At 34.4% G+C, this 26,378-nt stretch overlaps 1 protein-coding gene across 1 annotated transcript; it reads right to left on the reverse strand.

Moving 5' to 3' along the window:
• Window positions 1-8,067: 8,067 nt before the first annotated feature.
• LOC120090150 (60S ribosomal protein L44) lies at window positions 8,068-10,181 on the reverse strand. Its single transcript, XM_039047667.1, has 4 exons — window positions 10,065-10,181; window positions 8,919-9,098; window positions 8,747-8,821; window positions 8,068-8,299 (listed from the first exon to the last, which is right to left on the reverse strand). The coding sequence occupies exons 1-4, from the start codon at window positions 10,065-10,067 to the stop codon at window positions 8,240-8,242; spliced, it is 318 nt and encodes a 105-aa protein (XP_038903595.1). The 5' UTR covers window positions 10,068-10,181; the 3' UTR covers window positions 8,068-8,239.
• Between the last annotated feature and the right edge of the window lie 16,197 nt (window positions 10,182-26,378).

Below are 26,378 nucleotides of genomic sequence, written 5' to 3' on the forward strand. Positions count from 1 at the left end.
CTCCTAACCCGTTTTTCTATAAAACCGTTTTCCCTTAAAACGGGGGGATGGTTGCGAGAGGCACTTGGTGTGCACCTGCAGTCGTATTCGAGTTGGTTGACTTGTTCCGTAAGCGGAACAAGTTGCCGCCACAATCGCTTAAAAGGAAGCTTCCGAAAAAGAGCGATTGTTTGTGACAGTTGGTAATTAGAGCCAAGTCAGCTCACAGAGGAGATCAATGAATCATTGTCGGCGGACGAGAGAACCTGAAAAGTCCTATGTGGATAGCGTTTAGTAGAAATGGAAGAGCAAATACTCTACCTGAGAGAAAGTCCCGGATAATTAGTCCGTTTCTAGAGACTCGGTTACAAGAAGTTGCTGAGAAAGCCGATGTGGAATTGATGCCGGTTAATGGGCGCCTTAGAGGGATTACCCGTCATAGAATTGATTGATGAGGCGTAGAGACCCTCGAGATCAAAACAGCACGGGTCCGACAGCTTTTGACGTGGTGATAGCTTCATCCGGGGCATCTGTTTGGCCCACATAGAGGAGCACGTCGAAGAGCTGGCACGACTCCCAAAAAGCAATTACTCAGATGGTAACGATTTGTCTTGAAGACTTTCGGGTCAGCCCTGATTATGTCGTTTAGAGCCGAGATAACGGTATGTGAATGCTAGGGTGAATCTCACCATCCGAGCGGTAGGGGAACCAAGCCCCATCTGGGGAGCAATGCAGTAAGCAGAATTAAAATCCCAGAACCGAAACCCTTCTGTAGGGTATGAGAAGCAAAAGCCCTGGAAATTTTATCTTCAACCTTGAGCAATACTTCAAGGCGACGAACACAGTGACTGAAGAGTCGAAAGTCACCAAAGCAATGATGCATCTGGCTGAAGATGCAAAACTATGGTGGAGATCACGATTTACAGAATACAGGAAGGACGATGCACTTTGATACTTGAGATAGATTGAAACAAGAACGTCGCTTGCAATTCTTCCCTGAAAATGTCGAGATTCTGGCTCGACGAAAACTTCGAGAGCTGAAGCAAACAGGTAAACATCAGGACTATGTAAACAGTTTGTAGGACTCATGTTGGACATACGAGATATGTCTGAAAAAGACAAGGTCTTTTGCTTTGTTGAAGGGCTGAAACCGTGGGCGAAATTCAAAACTATATGAACAGAGAGTATAGGATCTCCTCTGTCTATGCGACACTGAACGGCTATACGACCTTAGCACTGACTCGCAAGATGTGAGGAAGCAGTCAACTTCCTCAAATAGGGGAAACAGAAACAACCGTTCCAATCCTCCCAGACCTGGGGGAGGAGACAAGAACACGGGGGGACCGTAAATCATCCCAACCGAGATCAGGAAACAACTGGCAGGGGCCGCCGCAACAGCATAACAATTACAATCACCCCTGTCTTGTTTCATATGTAGAGAGCCACACAGGGCGAGCGAATGCCAAATCGAACCGCGTTCAATGCTTTTCAAGCCACATTAGCCTCTACCTCCGAAGACAAGGTTGAACTAGAGGAGACGGTAATCGAGCCAGCTGCAGAAATTGAATAATCCCAGGATGAAGGCATTGAAATTCTTATCTGCGCTCCAGAAGAAAATGGAAAGGCGACGGAGCCACTAGAGAAAGGAATCATTGTATGTGGACGCTTGGGTCAACCAAAGATCGGCCAAGAACATTATGGTCGACTCCGGGGCCACCCATAACTTCATGGTTGAAACGGAAGCCCGCCACCTGAACTGACCTGGGAAAGAGATGCAGGGAAGATGAAAGCTGTGAATTCTGAAGCCCTACCGATTACGGGGATAGCGAAGAGAACTTCGATGAAGTTAGGAGACTGGAAGGGCCTCGTTGACTTCGTGATTGTAAGATGGATGATTTCGACGTGGTATTGGGGATGGAGTTCCTACTTGAACATAAAGTCATACCAATGCCCCTCGCCAAATGTCTAGTCATTACCGGATCTACACCCACTGTAGTCCAAGCCAGTATCAAGCAGCCAAATGGGGTGAGAATGATCTCAGCCCTCCAATTGAAGAGAGGCCTAGCCCACGACGAACCCACGTTCATGGCCATCCCGATAGAATCAGTTGAATCCACTGAAGAGGAGATCCCCCAAGACGTTCTATTTATCTTGGAAGAGTATCGGATGTCATGCCTAAAAGTTTGCCCAAGTCCTTACCCCCACGAAAGGGGATTGGCCATGAGATTGAGGTGTTACAGGGGCAAAGCCGCCTACCAAGAATGCATATCGGATGGACCCGCCAAAATTGGTCGAACTCCGAAAACAGTTAGACGAATTGTTAGATGCAGGATTTATCAGACCGGCGAAGGCCCCTTATGGAGCCCCAGTACTGTTCCAGAAGAAGAATGATGGAAGCCTCCGGTTATGCATCGACTATCGAGCCTTGAACAAGCTCACAGTCTGCAACAAATATCCCCTTTCTATCATTACTGACTTATTTGATCGGCTTCACAGCACTAAGTATTTCTCAAAGCTGGACTAATGGTCGGGATATTATCAGGTTCGAATTGCTGAAGGAGACGAACATAAGACGACCTGTGTCACGAGATATGGAGCCTTCGAATTCCTCGTGATGCCCTTTGGCCTCACCAATGCTCCAGCAACTTTCTTTACCTTAATGAACCAAGTGTTTCCCATTTGTAAACTTTAAAAGAGTAGCTGAAATATCTTCATTTTTATTTTCTAATAATTTATACTCTTCTTTTAAAGCATGCAAATTTGATTTAGATAAATCTAGATCTTTTCCTAATGTCTCATTTTTCTCTTTTAGATTATCTAGCTCAATTAATAAATTATTATTTCCAAGAGCTAATTTAGCATTTTTCTTCCTAAGAGACATATATTTGCAATCTATTTTTTCAAATTCAATTTTAAATTCATTATATGCATCATTGAGCTCATCAAAAGTAAGATTTTTAGGACTTACCTCATTGTCGTCTCCAAAAGCCATAACGCACAGATTTGCTACTTCTTCCTCGTTTTCAAATTCGCTTTCATCGCGTTTGTCCCAAGTAGCTTTCATGGCCTTCTTGCTCTTCTTTGAAATGACTTTTCTTTGAGGACAGTACCACTTCATGTGTCCAGGCTTTTTTGCATTCATAACAGATGATTGTATCTCTGTTGCTCTGTTCTCCTTTGTCTTCTTGATTGTTGACTTTCTTTGAGAAGTTCCTTTTCCTAAAATGCTTTTTGAACTTCTTGGTCAAGTAAGCGAACTCCTCATCATTTAGTTCAGCTTCAGTTTCAGAGTCCTCTTGAACTTGAGTGGACTTTAATGCTAGGCTCTTCTTCTTTTTGACATCTTCCACATTGGCCTTCATGATTATCTCATGTGTCATGAGAGATCCAACAAGCTCCTCCAGTGGAAGTTTTGAGAGGTCTTTTGCTTCTTGGATCACCGTCAGCTTAGCTTCCCAACTCTTAGGCAATGATCTAAGAATTTTTCTCACATTTTCAGAGGTGGTATAAGATTTTCCTAATCCCTTCAAAGCATTAGCAATATTCGTGAACCTAGTAAACATTTCAGATATAGTTTCATTTGCATCCATTTTAAAAAATTCATAATTATGAACTAACATGCTAATCTTTGACTCTTTAACTTGATTAGTTCCTTTATGAGTTACTTCAAGCATATCCTAAATTTCTTTAGCATAATTACAGGCAGAGACTCGATTAAACTCATCAGGACATAAATCACAAAACAGACCGTTCATGGCTTTAGCATTAATAGAAAACTTCTTTTTACCTTCATCATTTAACTCTTTTTCTTCCTTAGGAATATCTTTATTATCAACTATCTTAGTAGGAATTAAAGGACCATTAAAAACAATTTTTCATAGATTATAGTCAATAGAAATCAAATAAATTCTCATCCTAGTTTTCCACTATGCATAATTATTTCCATCAAACAAAGGTGGCCTAGTGGTAGATTGACCTTCACCATACCCATTTATTCAAGTAGTTGTCATAAACTCGAACAATTAATTTTTTCGAAAAAGGAAGAGAATATAATAATTTTTTTAAAAGATTTTTATAAAGAGAAGTACTTTTCCAAAATTTAGATTTTAATCAAAAAGATTTCAAAGATTAAGAAATAGAGAAAAAAAATGTTTTAATAACCAATTTTCAAGAAAAAAATTTCCAATGAAAACGACTTTTAAAACTCAAATTTTTAAACTTTTTACAAAAATTAGAAAAAATCCAGATTTAATAAGATTAAAAAAAACAGAATGTAAAATCAAAAAAAAAATTACAAAACCTTTTTGAAATAAGAAAATCGAGCTACCCGCTATACCAATGGTAGGATCTAAAGGCAACATTAGAGGGTGAATAGGGTTGACCACCAATTTTTTAAAAATAATTTTATCTTCCAACAATGCTCAATAAAGTTAACTCACTAATTTGATTAAAGAAAATTTATGCAAGATAAAACTTAAATCATGCAAGCTATGATAACTTCAAATTTAAAGACAATTTAATCAAAGATAAATTTAAATAACATACTAAAAATTAAATTATGCAATTAGGAAATATTAAAAAAATAACTAAAACAAGAAGCAAAAAATTTGAAAACAAGAAATAAATTTGGTGAGAATTTGGAGAAAATTGGATCAGGAAATTAAAGGAAAATAAGAATGAAAATAAAGAAAAATAGCCGTATGAAATGAGCACCACGTGCATAGGGGAGAGGATTGAGCGTCACACGCCACATTCTGTGAAGAAACCGCAGGCACATGCGACGCACACACACGTGAAGCTGGGTGACTGCCACTTGTCATTATCTCATTCGTCCACAGTCACCACATCATGTGCCACGTCAACAAAAATGACCGGTTGGAGCGCCACATCAGCTGCCACGTTATCAATATTGACGGTTTGTGTGCCACATGTCACTGCCACGTTGGATTTTCTATCAATCTTCTTTTGCTTATAACTTTCTCGTTTGAACTCCGATTTGAGCGATTCAAATTATGTTGGAATCATCTTTCCGAGCTCTACAAGATAGTGACTCTAAAACACTGAAAATGTTAGTACAAAAAATCTGAGTTTGTTATCATCAAAATACTTGGTTTGATTGAAACCCTAAAGCTAACAGATCGAACAAAAATTAATTTTTTAATAAATCTACATTTGAATGGAATAACGATTTACAATTCAAATGAAAACTCTAATAATTTACAATTGAATGGAACAATTGAATGACACAAAAACGACTTGGACAACAATCACGTTTGAATGGAACAAAAATTAACTTATTAATCAATCACAGTTGAATGGAATAGTGATTTACAATTCAAATGAAAGCTCTAATAATTTACAATTGAATGGAACAATTGAATGGCACAAAAAAAACTTGGACAACAATCACGTTTGAATGAAACAAAAATTAATTTATTAATCAATCATGGTTGAATGGAACAAAAAAATTTGGACGACAAAACAAATGAAACCTCTAATAATTTACCGTTCAAAACTATCAACATTTTGTGGACAACACAATAATTTGTACAAATGTCTAGAAAAACAGAAGAAATAGGATCACAAATCCCAAATAAAACCCCCAAAAGGAAATAGATAAACAAAAGTACCAAAAAAATGTACCGAAAGAGAAAGCGTGAGTTAGTATCAGAACTGGAAGCGAAGGGACTGAGGGAGACCTGATCGGAAGCGTGAGGCATGGGTCGGATCTGACGAGGGGACTAAGGCGGAGACCAGATCGGAAGCGGAGGGTTTTCGTTCGGCGAGGGCGAGGGTTCCGATCAATTCTTCAATAGTTCGATAGGAGGTTTTTCAATCGGAAGCGGAGGGGTTTCTTTCGGCGAGGGCGAGCGAAGAGGGCGATGGCGAGCTTCGGCGAGGCGAGGGTTTCGTTTCGACGAATACAATGGATTCTTCGATTTTCGTTTTCTGGCTTTGGGGGGGGTTTTTTTTTTTTCAATATATATAATATATATTATTCACTGGGTCGATCCGAACTTGAAATGGAGTAACCCGAGACCCGACCCGGATTTAAGATTTTTGAAAATTTTTAACCCAACTCAACCCAAAATAAAATCTAACCCAACTTAGGTTGGATAGTCTGGTTGGGTTATCGAGTTTTTTGAATACCCCTACTTGCCAACCCATGATAGTTTTATCTAGACGGTTTGAAAATACAAAACATCAAACAAAACTAAGTAACAATCAGAAGACTCAAAAGTGATTACCCTATTCAAATTATAGAGTAATATAACATGCGTGCATACACTATTAGAGTTGTGAAACCTTAAAGTTGTAAACTTTTGAGACCCACTATATAAACAATTTAGTAAAAACATAAAATTGATATTTTTAACTCACAAAATTCTTTGAGCTAAACAAAGAGTATAGTTCACAATTCCTCACTTTCTTCCTCCATCTACGTGGCTCAAACACCCTCTGATTTTCTATTATTAAATGGAAATCTATTTCTCCAGCACCTTCGAAGTCCATATTTCTAAGAGCAATAGATTCCAAACGTAAAATTCAAATATGAGTGTAGTTAAATTACAAATTTTATAAGAAAAATTTAGTTCAACCTTAAAAAGGATGTATTGATTAAAATCTCAAGTTGATAATTGTATTATTTTCACTACCATGTATTTAATTACAAACATTTTTGGTTGACACTGCAATAATTCATTATATATAAAAGTCGTTTACACGTCTAAAAATTTGTATGAACAAAATTATTAACGAAAGTTTTAAAAAAAAACTGAGTAAATTTCTAAAACCTGAGTGACACAACCCTCAATTTCTAATATCAAATTTAATCAAGCTTTCTTTAAGCACATAAAGTTAATCCAAACATGATTGATCGTCAAATAATTGCATATCAGAAAGAGAGAACAGATTATCAAATGAAAACTTTCGTTATTCTTATTTTCTAAATTAATTAGATATTTTTTTATATTCTTTTAAATTTTGATATGACATTTTTAAATAAAAAAATATATTTTTTCTCTTCTCTTCCTATTCACTCACCTTTTTCTCCTCTCTCCTCCCCTCTCCACAATAAGTCAATCTCGCAAACAACTAAGATTAAATTCGACAACACCAACTTGACGAGAACTTACTTTTTATTTAGTACCATTAGCATGGATAAAAAAAAAATTATATGAACATTTAAAAAAATTATACACGTTCATAATCTCCATTTGTACCAAGTTCTACTCATTTTTAAGTTATAAAGTACAAATCTTATAATTGAAATGATCAATGACTTGTCGAAATAATTAATACGAACACAAATATTCTCATAAAACTTAAAAGGTTAATAAGAAGTTTAATATTTTTCTATTTGACAACATGGCCTATGTCACAAAAATTTAAAAGGTTCGACGAATAAAAGAAAATGAGAGATCAAAAAGAATGTATTCATAAGAAAAGGGAGAGAAGATGGAACTCGAAAGTGGGAACAACCATGGATAGAAGAAGGGGAGGGGAGGAGAGAGGAGAGTGGAGAGTGGATGGGAAGATTGAGGAGAGAAAATATATTTTATTTAAAAATGTCATATCAAAATTTAAAAGAATATAAAAAATATCTAATCAATTTAAAATAAAGAACTTTTAAACCTACCATAAAGACCAAATACTCATATTCTTGACAATTTAGAAACTAAAAAGATATTATTTCAAACATTATACAATAAAACATTTTACAATAAAAATTGACTAATATAATGTGTAAATAGGATTTTGAAAAAAAAAAACTGTAATATTCAATTTGTAATTTGTGTAGCTTAACGTAAATGTGTATTGGCAAAAAGTGTCGTGTTCATAATTTTTTAGAACAAAGAAATCGACGGTTCATTGTTTCTAACAATAGCTATTTTAAGAATTGATTTTAGAAATTGTTTTTGAAAATAAGTATACCAAACACATTTTAGTTTACCTATTTTCTTTTTCAAAACATAAATGAATCATGAGAGACCTATAATTTTCACTAATCTAACAATAACCAATTATTTGATAAGTACTGACCGATACATCATGCAAACAAGTTTCTACGAAAACCAACTCAACAAATCAAAAAAAGAGTCAAAATTTTGGAATTCAATAATTAAGATAAGAAAGTTTCAGCTAAATAGTATCATTAAGACATGTAGAACTAATAGCTGAACAACACAGTAATTCTGCAGGAACTCGTACAAATAATCTTGTGAAAAAGAAATGACAAAAGATAAACTGATAAAAGGGTCTAAAAAAGAGAAGTTCCCTTTCCCTTCTTGTCTCCACCAATTTCGAAGTGCTTGCATCTCTGCATTTAACATTTTAGACATGAGATGAGGGAACCACAAAATATCCACCAGACAATAACTGATAATTAAAATTCCTCATTTGGACTTGCATATTTTCTAAAAGAGCAAAAAATTACTTCAAATATTGCAATTTCAGCCCCGAGTACCAATTCGATACTCAGATTACGAAACCGTTCTCAAGTACGGGAATGGAGAAAACAAAACCACTCCAAAGGTAAAGGCACTTAAAACCTAGTATCAACTATCTTCACTAGCATAGCAGTACATGTATATTTAGTTTAAGGAGAGGAAAATGGATTAGCTTTATTTGGATCAACAGCCTAAAATATTTTAGTACGAAAGCCACTATGCTTGAAAGATTTTTTTCGGAAAATGCATTACACTATCAAGATATTTAATAGAGAGAGGCCATAATCAGAAAATATTTAAATACTTTGCATTCTAACCTTGATGGGGTGCTGGGATACGTGTTTGCACCCTTGGCATTGTAGCCTCAACACAATCTTCTTGGTAGTTTTTGCCTATGAAATTCAGGAGTTTCAATTCAGTTCTAATCTCAATAACATCCCAGAAAAGGAGAAATTTAGAATTTGACTAGACCTGAGAACATTAACTAACCTTCTTGTGAAACACAGGCTTGGTCTGACCTCCATATCCTGATTGCTTGCGATCGTACCGACGCTTTCCCTGAGCAGCAAGACTATCCTTTCCCTTCTTATATTGTGTAACCTTGTGCAAAGTGTGCTTCCTGCACTCCTTGCTCTTGCAATAAGTCTTCTTTGTCTTGGGAACGTTCACCTGTTTCACATTACCATATCCTCAAACTCCGATGCTACAAGCTCTAATGACAAAAAAGACACAAATACTGCAACCCACTACTGCATTGTGACTCCATGGTTTAAATTTTATTTTGGGGTGACAATCAATGAACTTATTATAATCAAAGCTCCAAAATTTATAATCCACTCCATGGCCAATGTTTACCTTGGGAAAAAACCCTTTTTAAGCAATTTAGGAAGAAACATTCCAATCTCACTCAATAGTATCAATAAGTTCAAAAGTTCAGTGACACCCCCTCTCTTCCATCACTATAACTATTCCTCCTTCCTCTCCAATTGGAGACACCTTTTGTAATTAGTCTTATTGGGGTTCCCTTCAATAATTTCACACCATCAATGCAATTGTTTCTTATCCAAAAGAAGAAAAAAACTTAGTGACACTACAGACATCACTCATATGCAGCAATCATACATTTCCTAAATCCAGGATCCAGATTGCATAAGCTACAAATATCGGTAAGTCCTTAAATTCCTCCTCTTACAGTCCGTGCAACAAAAATACTTCCAAATAGACATGATCAATGCACGAGCTGCCAGATGATTCAGATGTCTATTCTACAACTAGCCCCCTAGAACTTACATTTAAACCTCGCTAACTAAGCCAAACTAAGCTCGAGTGCAACAGATAATCCAGTTGACTTCAATGCACAGTCCCAGATCAAGTGATAGTATGAAACAAAAAACACGCAACAGAAAACGAAGGGCATAAACAGTACAACGTCAAGGCTCTCCATTAAACGGTAAACTTTCAAAACGTAACCACAACTATTGGCTTTCTCCATCACAAAACTAATTGACGGCAACCAAATAAAACAAATCGGGAAAGAAATCAGAGATGTAGAACACAGGCACACCCACAGAACGAATCAAGAGAACAATTAAGAGACGTTGAAACTGCAGAAAATGGAGAAAGAGGAAGAAGTACCATGGCGCCTGGACGTCGACGAGGCCGGCTTGAAAAACCCTAATTTAGTGGCAAAGTAGGAATTATAAAGGGAAACGATTACTATATATATATGTTGAATTGGAGGAGAGAGCCAAGGGATCCACGTTTGTTGTTTGTGGATTTGGGCCCAAGTAAATCGTCCACGGCCCAATTAAATTTTATAAGGTTGGTTTGAGTTTGAGTCTTTGAGAAAATTAGGTCGGTTGGGTAACATTTGATTTTTTGTTATTAATTTTTTAAAATTAAATCTATAAATACCCTTTTCACTACTTTAGTTTATAGTTTTACTGATATTTTCAAAAATCGAGCTAAATTTTAAAAATTAAAAAAAGTAATAGTTTTAAAAGTTTTATTTCTTTTTTTGAAATTCTGATAAAAAAATCAACTCTTTTTACTTTTGAAAGTTGTTAAAGCGTCATAAAAAATTGGAATTGAAGTTGCTAAAGCATGGTAAGAAATTGAAAGGAAATAGACTTAGGGTTGGTTTGGAATGACTTTGAAAAAAATATTTTTCAAAAATTAATTTTCATTTAAATACTTTTGATTTAAAATAAAACCACATTTTTTTTGGCAACTTTTTCTCAAAAATGTTTTTATTAATGTCAAATTATTATGAAGAACTTTTAGGCAGTGGTGGTGGTTGGAGGTTGGTCGACAGTTGTGGTAAGAGTTTCTAATATAAATTAGGGTAGATTAACCATTAAACACTAAAAATTGGTTTCAAGTGTTTATCTTAATTCAATTTAGGGTGTGTTTAAAATCCATCTTCAAGTGTTTGATTTTAAAAATAAGTCATCTTACGAAAAAAAAATTGGAGTGTCTAACAACTACACAAAATAGTTTTTCACGTGTATTTTAAACAGTTTTGATCAAAAGTGTTTAAATAAAAAAATGAGCTTTAAAAAAAATATTTTTTCTTAAATCAATTTAAACAGACTCTTATTTTATAAACCATTTTTTTTAATTCATGGTTACCAAATATTTATTTTTTCAAAATAATTTATTTTTTAAATTAACTACATCACAAAAGTATTCAAAATACATCTTTGATTTTTAATAATTACAAATTAAATGATTATGAAATGAGTTTTAATTTTTAAAGATGTTTAATATTGAATTGGAATTTGACATAAAATACTTCAATTTTCAAATCATATAAAGTGGCATGCTACCTATAATTATGGAGTAATTGATTAAGAAAAAAAATTCAAATAACAACTAATCTCATAAATCACAAAAGACAATTTAAAATTGACTCCAAAATATATAATCGAGAAAAACTATATACAAAAAAAGCATTATATTATTTCTTGGAGATAGTTGTGCCTTTAAACAAAATACAATAATACAAAATTAGCGACACTTCAGTGTGCCTTTGATTGAAATTAGAGTTAGTTGCTATCATGAGCGTAGCTTGACTAGCATTTCGATTCTTCTACCCCATATTTTAATTACCATACTTTTGCAAAAAAAAAAAAAAAAAAAAAAAATAGAACTAATACTAGACCCCTTCCAACTTTATCATAACTAATATTGATATCATGTTTTCTTCTCATCTAGTTAATCACATCACAAGAGTCATATTAAATTTTAGCGTTATTCTCCTAACAAACTTAGCATGCTCATTTATGACGAAAGACATGGCTTGTCTATAAATTTCCTTCATAACATTGATATAACATTAATAATCATAAAAAAAGAAAAAGAAAAAAAGAAATTATGAATGACCTGCAAATTGTTATCTAAATAGAGAGATGTTCTAAAAAATCAATTACGCGAATCTACCTTGAATTTTAGAACTAATACCATAAAATAAAATTTAATTAAATAAGAGAATAAAACGAGGAAAAATCTTAAGAAGACAAAAACGTGCCTAGAAATTAGACACTCAAAAATCTTATAGAATTAATGTATATAATTTTTTTTTTTAAAAAAAATCTAAATCGAAAAAATCATAAGAAAACATAAGAAAATCAACTTTAAAACCCAATAACTAAAATCTTATAGGACGCTTGGGGCGCTGAGTTGGTTATTATAATTATTGGGTTATAACAGTTTGTGTTTAGAGTGCAGATTATTTTAGTTTGAAATATAATAATATGTGTTTAAAGTGTAAACTATTTTTGTTAGGGTAGGAACTAGCAAACACCGTAACAAAGAAGAAAATAGAGGATGAATGAGAAATAATAAATATTGTAGCAAATAGGTATTTGAAATAGTATTTACTATACTTAATTGTAGGTTATAAATAGTTGGCTTTTGAAATAGTATTTAGTATACTTAATTAAGGTTATAAATAGTTGTAAACACCATTATTATACACATATTGAAGATTTGAGAAGGCTAAAGTTTGTTTCGCAGTGAATTTTATTTGGATAAGTTGCAAATGGTATCGATAACTATTGTTAGTTGTGCTGAGGGTATATTCGATTGTATATTCAAGCTATCAGGTCGTGGTACTTGGATGTTAACAGTTTTATGTTGGACTATTTGAAGAGTGATTCACATTTGAATGTCAATAATTTTGTTGGAGATTTCTTAAACATTCGCCTTGGACAGGACTAATTCCTACATAATATTTTATTTTCCTAATCTAGAATTTATTTGCAAAATATTTTTAATTCCAAATTTGAAAATTCTCAACAGATGTATATTGTTTGATATTTTTCTTGTTTATGGCGCAATCTTATTTTGACAAAAAGAGAAATATTTTTATGAAAATTCTTTCCTTAATTGGCCACATTTTTTAAAAGGAGAATAATAGCTCTCATTTAGGGTCGTCGCATTTGTTCATTGTAGGGGAGTGTTTTTCTTCTTGTTGGTCTATTTGTGCAACATGGTGTTTTGATCTTTACTCACACTATCCTACTGTGCAACTTTATTGGTTGAATCGTTCTAGAACTTCTATCTTAAAGGGAGCGGAAGACATTATTGAAAAGAAGAGATTCTCAGTTTTAGGGGGAGCATAAGACTTCATACTCGAGAAGAATCTCTCCATCTTAAGGAGGATCTAAAATTTGTCAGTGGAGAGAATTCATTGAGTTACAGGGAAGATAATCAAGCAAAGAGAAGTCTCACATACTCGGAAGCCGAAGTGTTCGACACTAATATTGTCACACTTAGAGGAGCCTAAGTATAACTGAGAATGAGCTTCATATCTAAAGAGAGCTTAGGTGGCTTATGAGTTGGGCACTACATGAGTCACTGTAGTAATTGGTGTACAGATTAGTACTGTGTTGTAATTGTTTAATTCTTTAATATTAGTGGATTATCTTTCTTGGGCACACTGTCCCCTAGACATAGGTGGTTTTATTGTCAAACTGGGTTACCACTCCCATGTGCCTTTACTTATTTTCTTATTGTTAGCATTTTATTGTTACAGTGCTTGTCAGTGCTTTCTGTTTAATATCTATATTTCGAGTGACAAGTGATCTTATCGCCTTTTCAATTGGTATCAGAGCGAATCACATTTATCTCAGGTGTTTCATGAAAGATTCGGTAAAGGTCCTTGAGCGGAAACGGAATCCCAAAATTTTATAGAAATCACAATTTTTCAGAAGAAATAGAAACAATATGCATTTAATCACAAAATATAACATGTTGAATAAACAATTAAGAAAAAGAAATAATAAGGGAAGAGACACTAACCCTTGAAGAACTTTTCTTCTCGTGAGAACTCTCCTCTGCAAAATGGCCACGAACTCAAAACCCTAATTTATCCCAAATGACTACCACCAATTGGTTTCTTCTATATGAAGGAACTCTAAATCTAGAGAACCAGTGAGTGAAAGTGGATCGATCCAAACTCCATTGAGAAAGAACACATACATTTACAGTCATTTAGAAACGATTATGCATAAAGAATAAATTACAGCATGCCTCAAAGACTAAAATACAAAGGATCGAGTGTAATAACTTTGAAGAACTCTTTCTTCATGTATTTCTCTCGATCAGTCACCAACACGTCCAAACAGCACGAACGCAACGATCAACTGCAAGAACCTCTCACCAACGAGTGAAACTTGAATCCTCGATCCTCGATAAGAACAAGACACCATTACAAGATTACCTTGGTATTCTTGGTGTGAAAATACAGGAGTTGTGGTCTCTGTATGATTTTGGATAGAGGAATGGAGGAAGTAAACAATCAAGTAGACGATCGAGTATGCGATCAAACGATCGTGTAGAAGAAGAAGCCTATCGTATAGACTTGATACTCGATCGTGTAGAAACGAGTACTATCATATAGTAAACTCGACATTTGATCGTTTAGGCTTTGTAAGACTATCGTATAGTAAAACCTTTTTACTCGATAGTGAATTCTTGTGAGACGATTCGGATTTTTTATTTGGAAAATTATTTTTCCTGTCATCTTACAGTTACCATAAATCGTGTATAACCACCCACTCAAGATAGTTATTTAGGAAAAAATAATTAATTATTATATAATTAATAAATTATAAATAAATACAATAACTAACTTATCATATTATATTTATAACTTATAGTTTTAATATTGTATCATATGCAACATATAAACCATAGTTCTTTTCCTATTTTATGGTATTTAATATAAATCACATTATATTAATTCCTCCAATAATGTATCAAATACATTATATCAATTATATCATATATAATTGAATTAATTTAATTATATCATATATAATCAAATTCCCTCTTGTTAATTTAAATACTTCAAAATAACCCAAAATCTGATTCTCACTTGAATCCATTGAGCTACCAAGGGGACCTTATGAACCTGTGGTTTGAAGCTCCAACGGTACATGAATAACTGACTAAACTCTTTAATCACAATATCCTCCATCCATTAACTGTCAGGCACTCCACTAAAGATCGACAGTTGCACTCTTCACACTACATATATATTTCTGTGTCCATTTGATATAACCAATCAATAGTGCGATGACCCTTCACAAAACGCTCGTAAATACAACTGGGTCAATTTACCGTTTTGCCCTTGCAGTACATCTAACTTCTTAAATACCACTGATTTCTCTAATGAACAATAAGTCATAATTTCACTATAACTGAGTCCTCTCTTCCCAAGAGAGGGTGTGGCCACTATGTTCAAGACTCGAAATCAGTCTTTAAGGGAGCAATTTATCTACTTACTCCTGCATCGGGGAATAAATGAATTTCATCTCGTGTATCAGACGAATCCCCAAAATGGTAGGCTCGTTGAGTTGGCAATCTGGCCACTCTCACCCATACAAATCAAAGGATCGTCTACATGAGCAGGAGTTCCCAACTCACTTAGGATTCAAGTCATGTCACCTATGGTCATCCTAGTGAAATGTAAGTCTCTATTATCAACGGTATTATATAAAGAGACTAATCATTTCGTGGTTCAGTCTTATACAAACTATTTGTATAGGATACCTCCACTCGTATGTCTCCACACAAATGATCAGGATCAGATCATTTGTAGCACTTTACAATACTTGTAACATCTACAAAACGGATCGTATTCATAGTGTTACAAGGATAAGGTATTTCTCCTTTATCCATCTACTACAGACCATAATCATTCTCTATGTAAACAAAAAGAAGAAGAAGGAAAACCTCCCACAACCCACACAATACGTTGGTTGAGAGAGAATAAGGGAGGGAAGTGTTGGGGTTGATGCCCTAAATCTCGTAGGGTCCTATAGTTTGTAAGCATTGTATGAACAAACACTTTATGTGATTAATAAAATATATGATATTTTATTCACTTTGTCTATAAAATATGTGATATTTTAGTTGCATTAACCACAAACCAATAAACTAACATCCAATGTTATCATTGTAACTTAAATATGTATGTGGAGACATATTGGTGGATCATGTTTAAGTGATAATCTAAATGCTTTATAGTAAATGGATAAGGCTGAGTACCTTATCTTGGTGACATTATGAGTATGACCCGCTTTGTAGGTGTTACAATTGTTGTAAAATGCTAAAAATGATCTGATCCTGATAATTCATGTATTAGACATGTGAGTGGGGATATTCTATACAAAGGGGTTTGTATAAGATCGGATCACGAAATGTTTAGTCTCATTATATGACATCGTTCATAATAAAGACTTACATTTCACCAGGATGACCATAGGTAACATGACCTGAATCTTGAGTGAGTTATGAACTCCTGCCTATAAGGGCGGTCCTTTGATTTGTATGGGTAAGAGTGGCCAGATCGCCGACTCAACAAGCCTACCATTTTGGGGATTCATCTGATTAGAGAGCTGGGAACACAGTTACCCAAGATGGAATTCACTCCTTCTTCGAAGCAGGGGTAAGTAGGTAAATTGCTCCCTTAAAGGTTGATTCTGGGTATTGAACAATGTAGCGCCACACCTTTTCTTGGCCCGAGAGGGGTTTAGTCATAGTGGGACTATGATATTGTTCATTAGAGGAATCAGTGGTACTTAAGAAGTTAGATGTAACTATAGGGGCAAAACGGTAATTTGGCCCAGCTATACTTATGAGCAATTAGTGAAGGGTCATCATACTGTTGATTGGTTATATCCAATGGACATATAAATATATCTTTAGTGCGAAGAATATAGCTGTCGGTCTATAGTGGAGTGCCCGTTAATCAACAGATGGTGAATAATGTAATTAAAGAGTTTAATTAATTATTCATGTACCGTTGGAGCTTCAAACTACAGATCCATAAGGTCCCCTTGGTAGCTCAAAAGGATTTAGTTAAGAATAAGTTTTTAGGTTAATTTGAATTGTTCAAATTAATAAGAGGTGATATAATTAAATTGTTTCAATTATATATGATATAATTGTCATAATGTATTTGATACATTATAGTTTAATGGGAGTAAATAAATATTTGAATGAAATTCAAATATATTTTCTATGAATGTGATTCATGGTTAATAATTTAATATAAACAATATTTATATTAAATGCCATAAATTAGAGAAAAGAAACTATAGTTTATATTGTATATGATACAATATTAAAACTATAGGTTATATGTTATATTTGATATAACATATAACATATTTATTTATATTATTTTATTATTATTTGAATAATAACTTCCCCATATTTTCTCTCCAACCACTTTAGTGGGTGGTTATTAATTTTATGGCAAGGGTAATAAAAGAAACGTGGTTTTCTCTTCTTCCTCAACGATTGCATTTTGCTGTTGAACGATTGAGATTTTACATAATTGTTATGAGTTCTTGATTTCTTGAGAGCTTTCTCAATCTTCTTCTTACTCCACCAAACTATTCCTCCTAACCAAAATAGTCAGAGCCCACCACTTCTGCGTTCTCACCCCGAGAATACCAAGGTCTCTCTGTGGTTGTGTCTAGATTTTGGTTCGAGAAAATCTTGAAGAAGGTCTGCAAGAGGTTGTAGAGTTCGTGATTGTTCGAGGGACATGTGAAGAAAAAGGTTATTCAAAGGTAATATATTTTGAACCTTTTTCTTGAAAAAGCATGTTGTAGTTTAATGTAAATGCATATCTGTTGTATGTTTACTATAAATTAAGTTTTCAATAATTAATGGAATTTGGATGATCTGCTTCTGCTCATGGTCCTCCTCACTAGAGTTCCTTCAGGAAGTTATTTCTCTCCCTCAATTTCAAAATTAAAATTAAAAAAATAAAGTCAATTTGAATTCGTTAATATATACATATATACATACATATACATATATATAACATATAACCTATGGTTTAATGTCGTATCACATACAATATAACCTATAGTTTTAATTCTCTCATCAACGATATTTAATATAAATCCCGTTTATATTAAATTTAATTATATGAATCCAATTCACTCCGTTTTCATAACCGTGTGATAGTATCACTGATCCCTCTAATGAACATAACTATGACTTAGTCATCTTTTCCAAAGAGAAGTTGTGGCCACTATGTTCAAGCCTCGGAATTAGCCTTTAAGAGAGCAATCTATCTACTTACCCCTGCTTCGGGGAAGGAATGAATTCCATCTTGTGTAACTGAGTTCCCAGCTCCCAAATCAGACAAGTCCCCAAAAAGGTAGGTATGTTAAGTTGCAATCTGGCCACTCTTACCTATACTAATCAAAGGACCACCCTCAAAGGCAAGAGTTCCCAAAACACTTAGGATTGAAGTAATGTCACCTATGGTCGTTTAGATGAGATGTAAGTCTCCAGTCTCAACGATGTTATATACATAGACAAATCATCTTGTGGTCCGGTCTTATACAAACACTTTGTATAGGATATCCCCACTCGCATGTCTCCACATGAATGGTCAAGATCTACCATCTGTAAAAGTTCACAACACTTGCAAACCTCTACAAAGCAGAACGTATCCGTTGTGTCACCAGGATCAGGTATCCCACCTTAATCCTTATACTACATACGTATTTAGGTTATCACTTAAGGCATGATCTACTTGTATATCTCATATACATGCTTAAGTTTACATATGATAACCATGGAGCTTCGTTTATTGGATATGAGTAAATGCCTGAATGAAAAAGCTCTTAATTTATTCATAACAATGTGTATATATTACAAACAACAAGACTTCGGGAGAATTAGGACATCAATCCCAACATGAAGTTATTTCCCTCCCTCAATTTCAAAATTAAAATTAAGAAAATAAATTTAATTTTAATATATATATATATAATAACCAACTTATTATATGTATATATATATATATATGAATATAACTATATATTATATCATATAGAACATATAACCTATGGTTTAATATTCTATCACATACAATATAACCTATAGTTTTAATTCCCTCATCAACGATATTTAATATAAATCTCATTTATATTAAATTTAATTATATGAATCCAATTCACATAATTAATAATTAAATCATATTCAAATATTTATTTTCTCTCATATAAACTTTATATTATAATGTATCAAATACATTATAGTAATTATCGTATATAATTAAATTAAATTAATTTTATCACATATAATTAATCTCCTTAATTAATTTAAATAATTCAAATTAAACTAAAATTGATTCTCATAAATCTCATTGAGGTACAGAGGGGACCTCATAGACTTGTAGATTGAAGCTTCAATGGTACTTGAATAATTAATTAAACTCCTTTAATTAAGTTACTCAACATCCATTAATTGTCAGACACTCCACTAAAGAGCGTCAACTGTACTCTTCGCACTATAGATATATTTCTGTGTTCATTAGATATAACTAATCAACAGTGCAATGATCCTTAACAAATTGCTCGTAAATACAGTTGACCAAAATTATCGTTTTGCCCCTAAAATTACATTTAATTTCTTAAGTACCACCGATCCCTCTAGTGAACAATAAATCATAGTCCAACTATGACTAAACCCCTCTCGGGCCAAGAGAGGGTGTGGTGCCACATTGTTTAAGCCTCAGAATTAGCCTTTAAGAGAGCAATTTATCTACTTTCCTCTACCTCAAGGAATGAGTGAATTCCGTTTTGTGTAATTGTATTCCCAGTTGTTCAATCAAACGAATCCCTAAAATGGTAGGCTTGTTGAGTCGACGATCTGGCCACTCTCACCCATACAGATCAAAAGACCGCCTTTATAGGCAGGAGGTCACAACTCACTCATGATTTAGGTCATGTCACTTATGGTCATCCTTGTGAAATGTAAGTCTTTATTGTGAACAGTGTTAAATAATGAGACTAGTCATTTCGTGGTCCGGTCTCATACAAACTCCTTTGTATAGAATACCCTCTCTTACATATCTCCACATGAATTATCAGGATCAGATCATTTGTAATACTTTACGATAATTATAACATCTATAAAGCGGGTCGTACTCATAGCGTCACCAAGATAAGGTATCTAGTCTTATCCATCTACTACAGACCATTTAGGTTATCACTTAAACATCATCCACATGTAAGTCTCTACCTACATATTTAAGCTATAGAAGATAACCTTGGATATTAGTTTATTGGTATGTGGGTTTAATGTTACTAAATGTCAAATAAAACATCTCATATTTTATTAAATAAATAAAATATTTGTACAATACAATTATAGACTACATGACCAAACGAGATTCAGAGCACCACCAACAACAGATCATGGACAAAATCAAAGAAGGCGGCTCCACCACCTGTCTTCCTATTCTAGATGGAACAAACTATTCATACTGAAAAGCTCGAATGACTGTCTTTCTGAAGTTGATTGATAGTAAAACATGGAGGGCTATAGTCATTAGCTGGTCTCATCGTACCACTAAACCTGATGATGGAAAATAAATATTGAAACCATAATTACAGTGGTTCGAAGCTGAAAATGAACATCATTAGGGACTTCTTGAGCAATGTTTAATGGCGTTGATCGCAACATATGCAGATTGATTAATATGTTGTCTCTGCTAAAAAGGCATGGGAAATCTTGTCCGTTGCTTATGAAGAAATTTCAAAAGTTAAAATGTCAAGGCTGCAGTTGTTAACTTCGAAGTTTGAAAATCTCAAAATGTATGATGATGAATCTATTACTGAATTGAATGTTCAGTTGCTGGACATTGCAAATGAGTCGTTTACTCTAGAAGAGAAAAATTTCAGAAGAAAGACTTATCTAGAAGGTGCTTCGGCCTCTACCTAAGAAATTTGATATGAAAGTTACTGCCATCGAAGAGGCTCAAGACACAACATCCTTAAAAATAGGTGAACTATTTGGTTCCTTGCTCACTTTTGAAATGTCCCTTGATGGTGTGTCCGAGAAGAAGAATAAGGGAATTTCTTTACAGTCCTCAATTGAAGATGAGCATGATGATCTTAACAGAGAGTATAAGGATTCCCTTGCTGTATCTGTTTCATTGCTTTCAAAAAAATTCAATCATGTTCTCAAACGATTTGAAAAGAAGCCTGACAATTTTAATTATAAAGATAGTAAGTCTGGTAGCTCTCTTCATCTCAAACAAGTCAAAATTCAAAGTAGTAGGAAGGAAGTTGACAAGTTAGTGAAGGAATGAAATTCCTTTGCGGAAGTGCGTGAATGCTGTAGAATTGGTTTCCAATTTGAAAAACGTAAAATACAGAGAAAATACACACATTCAAAATGCAAAACACAATAAACATTATATAACCTATAAACATGCATTTTTAAAAAGGGAGGGAAGAAGTATATTTATCCTTGAAGAAAACTTCTTCTTGTTTTCCCTCTCCAAAATTCACGAACATCGGAATTGCCTAAACACTGGAAAACTCTTTGACACAGGATATCACCACTTGGAGCCTTACTATTCTTTGGCAAGGGATGAGAAGAGTGGTCTCCTTTAGGGGTGTACATAGTCCGGGTTGGAAGATTTTTGTGGACCAACCCAAAAATTCGGGTAGGCTAATAATGAACCCTATTAGTTCTTTTTTAGAGGGTCAACCCAACCCAACCCAAAATTTTCGGGTTGGGCCACCGATTCTTTTTTTTTTAAAATTTAATTTGACTATTTTTTTAACTTATATATATATATATATATTCGGGTCGGGTCGGGTCAACCCGACTTTGAAATGGGATAACCCGAGATCCAACCCGACTTTAATATTTTTTAACATTTTTAACCCAACCCAACCCAAAATAAAATCTAACCCAACCCAACCCTTGCGGTTTGGGTTGGGTAGTCTGGGTTGGTCGGGTTACCGGGTTTTTTAAACACCCCTAGTCTCCTTTTGTTTTTGGAAGAAAGGTTAAGGCAAAAGATTGGGAGAGTGATTTGAGAGAGTTTCTTTCACATAAAATTACCACTCCCTTTTTTTTTCTTTTTCTTTTGTATATACAACACAGAACACACCAAGAAAGAGGGAGGATGGGAGTTAATCCAACATGATGAAAATAACTCCCCTATAATGGGGAGTTATTAAATATACCAAATTATTATATAATAAAGTATATTATATGATCAATTAACTAACTTAATTAATCATATAATATGTATTTTAATCACATTAAAATGCATCTCTCTTTTATAACCTATAGTTTTAATATGAATCATATTTACGTTAAATTTTAACCTATAGTAATTATAAAAATCTCATTTATATAAATTATATTTGAATCTCATTCAAATATTCATTTCTCATATATATGAATTAACTATAAACCATATTTATATTAACTATATGCTATAATGTATCAATATACATTATACTTTATATTAATCATAATAATATAATTAACGCCTTTAATTTCCTCAAATAATTTCAACAATTCAAATTATTTAAAGAATAATTATCCTTTGTTTTATCCTTAGTGAGCTAGTAAGGGGATTTTATGGACCTACAAATTAGAAACTTTAATGATACGAGATTAATTAATTAAAATTTTTAATTAAATTAACCAACATTCATTAACTGCTGGTCATTCTACTAAAGACCAAAGCTACACTCTTCGCACGGTAGATTTTTGTGTCCATGAATATAACCAATCAACAGTGAGTTGACCCTTCACAATTTGCTCGTAACTATAGTTAGGTCAAATTACCATTTCACCCCTGTAGTTACATCTAACTTCTTAAGTAACATTGATCTCTCTAATGAACAATTAATTATAGTCCAACTATAAAATAAATCTTTTTCCGACCAGTGAGAGGGTGAGGTCCCTTATTGTTCAAGCCCAAAATCAGGGAACAATTCATCTACTTACCCTCAAGATGGGAAGGAGTGAATTCCATCTTGTGTAGTTGTGTTCCCAACTCCCCACTCAAACAAATCCTCAAAATGATAGGCTTATTGAGTTGGTGAATTTGGCCATTCTCATCCATATAGATCAAAGGATTGCCTTCATAGGTAGGAGTTCATAATTCATTGAAATGCACATAAAATGTGCATTATTTGCCGTAGATTTTTAGGATGATTTTTTATATGATTTTATGATATTTGACGTGTTTGCTAGTGATTTTTAGGTTTTATGCTCGAAAATTGAATTATAATCACAATGCACCAAAAATGACCAAATTATACCTAAAGAAGTCAAATCCAAGCTATATGTTGAAAGGAGAGAAGAACATAAGGAAGAAAATATGAAGATGTGCATATTTTTGTGGTCCAACATCTTTTGTACGTCATTATAAGGGTAGCGTAACGCATAACGTTGCAACACTGCCCTTTTATGTTGGAGACTTGACAGCTATGAGCATTGTGACATTAGGCCAGTATTGTAATGCTTCTATTGAGCATAGCATTATAATACGGTAACAATCAGACCAGTATTGCAACACTGCTTTCGAGTGTTGCAACGCCAACCTTTCCTAAAGTGATTTTTTTTTTGCATTTTTGGAAAGTTCTTGTTAGTTAAGTTTGCTTCCTCTATATATTTGGATGCTCTTCAACACTCAAGGCATGAAATTTAGACCTAATTTCAAACTTAAAAGAGTGAATTCTTGCCCTTAAAAAGGAGAATGGAGAACTTTTTAGAGACCGTTCGATATCCCGAGGTGCTGACCAAGAGGAGATTGATAAGTTCTATCAATGGAGGAGTCGCACGATAGTGTTCTTTTTTTGTTGTTTATTCTTCTCCACTTTAATACTATCAAATTTATATGTGAATATGTATTTGAGAACCATAAGTGGCTAAATTCTCTTGTTTTAGGGCGTTCATAGTTTTACTTATGGATTCAGATTAATGCTTAGTGATTTCATGAAATTAGTAGAACTTTATGATTTTCAATGTTATTATGCTTAAATTCTGTTGATTGGCCTTCAATGAATGTTAGATAAGTGTTCAATACGATAGGTTGCATGTCATGCCCCACCAAGATTACCTTCTTACCTAGAAGAAGATGTGGAGACAGATATGTCAACCTTCTTATGACATCCACTGCCCATCTCAACCTTAGCAACTCATACTCTCAAGACTCATGCCTCAGTAAATAATTTGTAAGCATATAATCCACTAGAGATTCTTTAATAACACATGTAGCTAGGCTAAGAAGCACGAGTTTTATATACATTCCAAAATAGTTAACATCACACTGGAACCCATTTCAAGTTATCCTTATCCCTAATATGCACATAATAGTGTACTAAACATAACAAGCTTTTACACCTAAACGACGTATGTCCTGGTTCCTCTAGAAGCCTTGATCTTTGAGTAACAGACTGGCAGATTAGCTAGGCTTCGGGGCATAGACCGCTACTTGTGGAAGAAATGAAAACATTGAAAAAAGTGAGCTAACGCCCAGTGAATGACTTTTAAAACATGTATTTAGTACATATGTAAGAAAAACACAATCATACTCAAACATCAATTTTTATGAAACTCAGGGTTCACTGATTTTAAAACATCAAGTATAACATCTCTAGGGAATGTTATAGAACCCTGAAAGCATTGAATAACATTCACTTCGTTTAGGAAAACATCATTTTCTAGCTTTAGTTGAAGGAGAGCCCTTTTGCTCCATCGCTCAACATCGAATCCTTAGCTGATGTAAAGTAATCTCAATACAATCAATGTTGATAATATAGTACCTACGTGCACGTGGTTAAACCCTAGATATCATCATACCTTAGGTATCAGGGGACTCAGATACCTTCATACCTTTAGTATCGGGTTTCCTCATTAGAACATCATAAACCTCATTTGTATTTAAGAAACTTAGCCTTTATAACATCAAACATTCCAGTAGCACATTCATCATAAGTATATAAACCATGAGGAATAACTCAACTCAAGGAATGCCTTGTAAAAACATGCTCCCAAGCATTAAAAACTCAAGCATGCTTAAATAATTTATTTAAAACTTCATCATACCTTAGCTTAAACATAGCTTTGAAAACGATGGAAAAGCATACTTCAAAACTCATATTAAACCTTAGGAATAGCATGCTCAAGAAAACTTGTAAGTAAAGCATGTACTAGGCTTATATAATGAAATCTTTAATTATAAAGCATTTAAAACATGCCACTCATTGTCTTAGACTACTTCCTCAAAGGATGGTAAGCTTCCCCTAGTGGTCTTTGTCCTGTGACATCAATAAGTACCTTCGATTAATGTGAATAGTTCCCTTTTGAGCTTAAATCTAACATTTAAGCTTAACACCAAGCTTGATATCTCCTCAATGCATAGCCTAGCTCAGCGCATCATCATACTAAACTATGCTCAATGCATCCTCAAAACTTAAGTAAATTCAACACACCACCAAACTTATTCAATTTTACCTTGCTGCTAGGTTGGTGGGTGGCAGCATGCATACACGGGTGCTTATGGCTACAACCCTTGGCGCCTCAACTCACGCTTGCAGCCCCTTGCTTACACCATACATACCTCATGGCCAATGCCCATTATACCAACGCATTCATTTCCTCAATGCACGTGTTTGTTTATACACACCCTTAGTCTGCCAGCTACGTGCTTATGCATAGGATGCAGTTGGCTAGCCCATCCTATCAATATTTTAGATTCAACTTCTAGTTTAAATAACTTAATTTCCAAACCTCATCTCACAAAACTTCCTTTTAAGAACTTGTTTCTAAGCATCTACCTTACCTCAAAATTCCAGCCTCTGATTCCTCTTAACAAGCTCGAAATTCTTCAATCTTTTCAGACTGCCCGAGTGACCTAAGAGCCTTGAGCATCTGCGAAAACTCTTAGCTTTCAGCTTGATTTCGTTGGAATCTCCTTCTAGCAGCCCTAGATCAACTCCAACACTTATCAAGCTTCATTTTGGCGACAATTTCTCTCCTTCGGCATGAATAAATTGCACAAGTCGAGCTCTTCATTCCAGCCTTCTTTTTATACTAGAGTTTACATGACTAGGTTCTTCATTAAAATGCCATCTGTCCCACTAAATTTGCTTAAAGCCTCTAATAAACCCACTTAGCCTACTAACCAGTGATTAAGCTGTCTGCTTCAACCTTCCCTCAATGCATAGGCTTACAGCCATGCAAACCTTCCCTTTTGGCCAATTGCATACCTCAATCAACACACTCCGACCTCGTCCGTAGGCTTTTGCGTTAAGTTGGCCACTTCACTAGTACTCACATGATCTCTAGACGCACCTCAACGCCCTTTATGTTGTCACATAGCCCTGACCGCAACCTCTAAGTCTTTCGGCCATTGTCCTCTTCATTGCTGCGTAGCCTTTACTTTGAGCTATGACTACTGACCTTTTTCATAACCCTTGGCACATACAATACTCGATGCTTACCATGCGCTCACCTAGGCAACGTAGTTGCACGCATGCCACCAATCTTGGCCTTCACTAATCTCCCTTACTCAGACATACTAACCTCATTATGACCTCTCAACACATGCCTTATGCCTTGCCTGTCCAACGACTTCCCTTAGCCTTGGGT

This window comes from Benincasa hispida, chromosome 11 (genome assembly GCF_009727055.1).
Source record: "Benincasa hispida cultivar B227 chromosome 11, ASM972705v1, whole genome shotgun sequence".
Classification (NCBI taxonomy): domain Eukaryota; kingdom Viridiplantae; phylum Streptophyta; class Magnoliopsida; order Cucurbitales; family Cucurbitaceae; genus Benincasa; species Benincasa hispida.

Bases quoted from the DNA above. Each gene is read 5' to 3' on its own strand.
- LOC120090150 (XM_039047667.1), bottom strand. The intron at 8,822-8,918 runs GTTAGTTAATGT...TGAATTTCATAG, and splicing joins AGCCTGTGTTTCACAAGAAG to GCAAAAACTACCAAGAAGAT. The intron at 8,300-8,746 runs GTTAGAATGCAA...TGTTAAATGCAG, and splicing joins TATCCCAGCACCCCATCAAG to AGATGCAAGCACTTCGAAAT.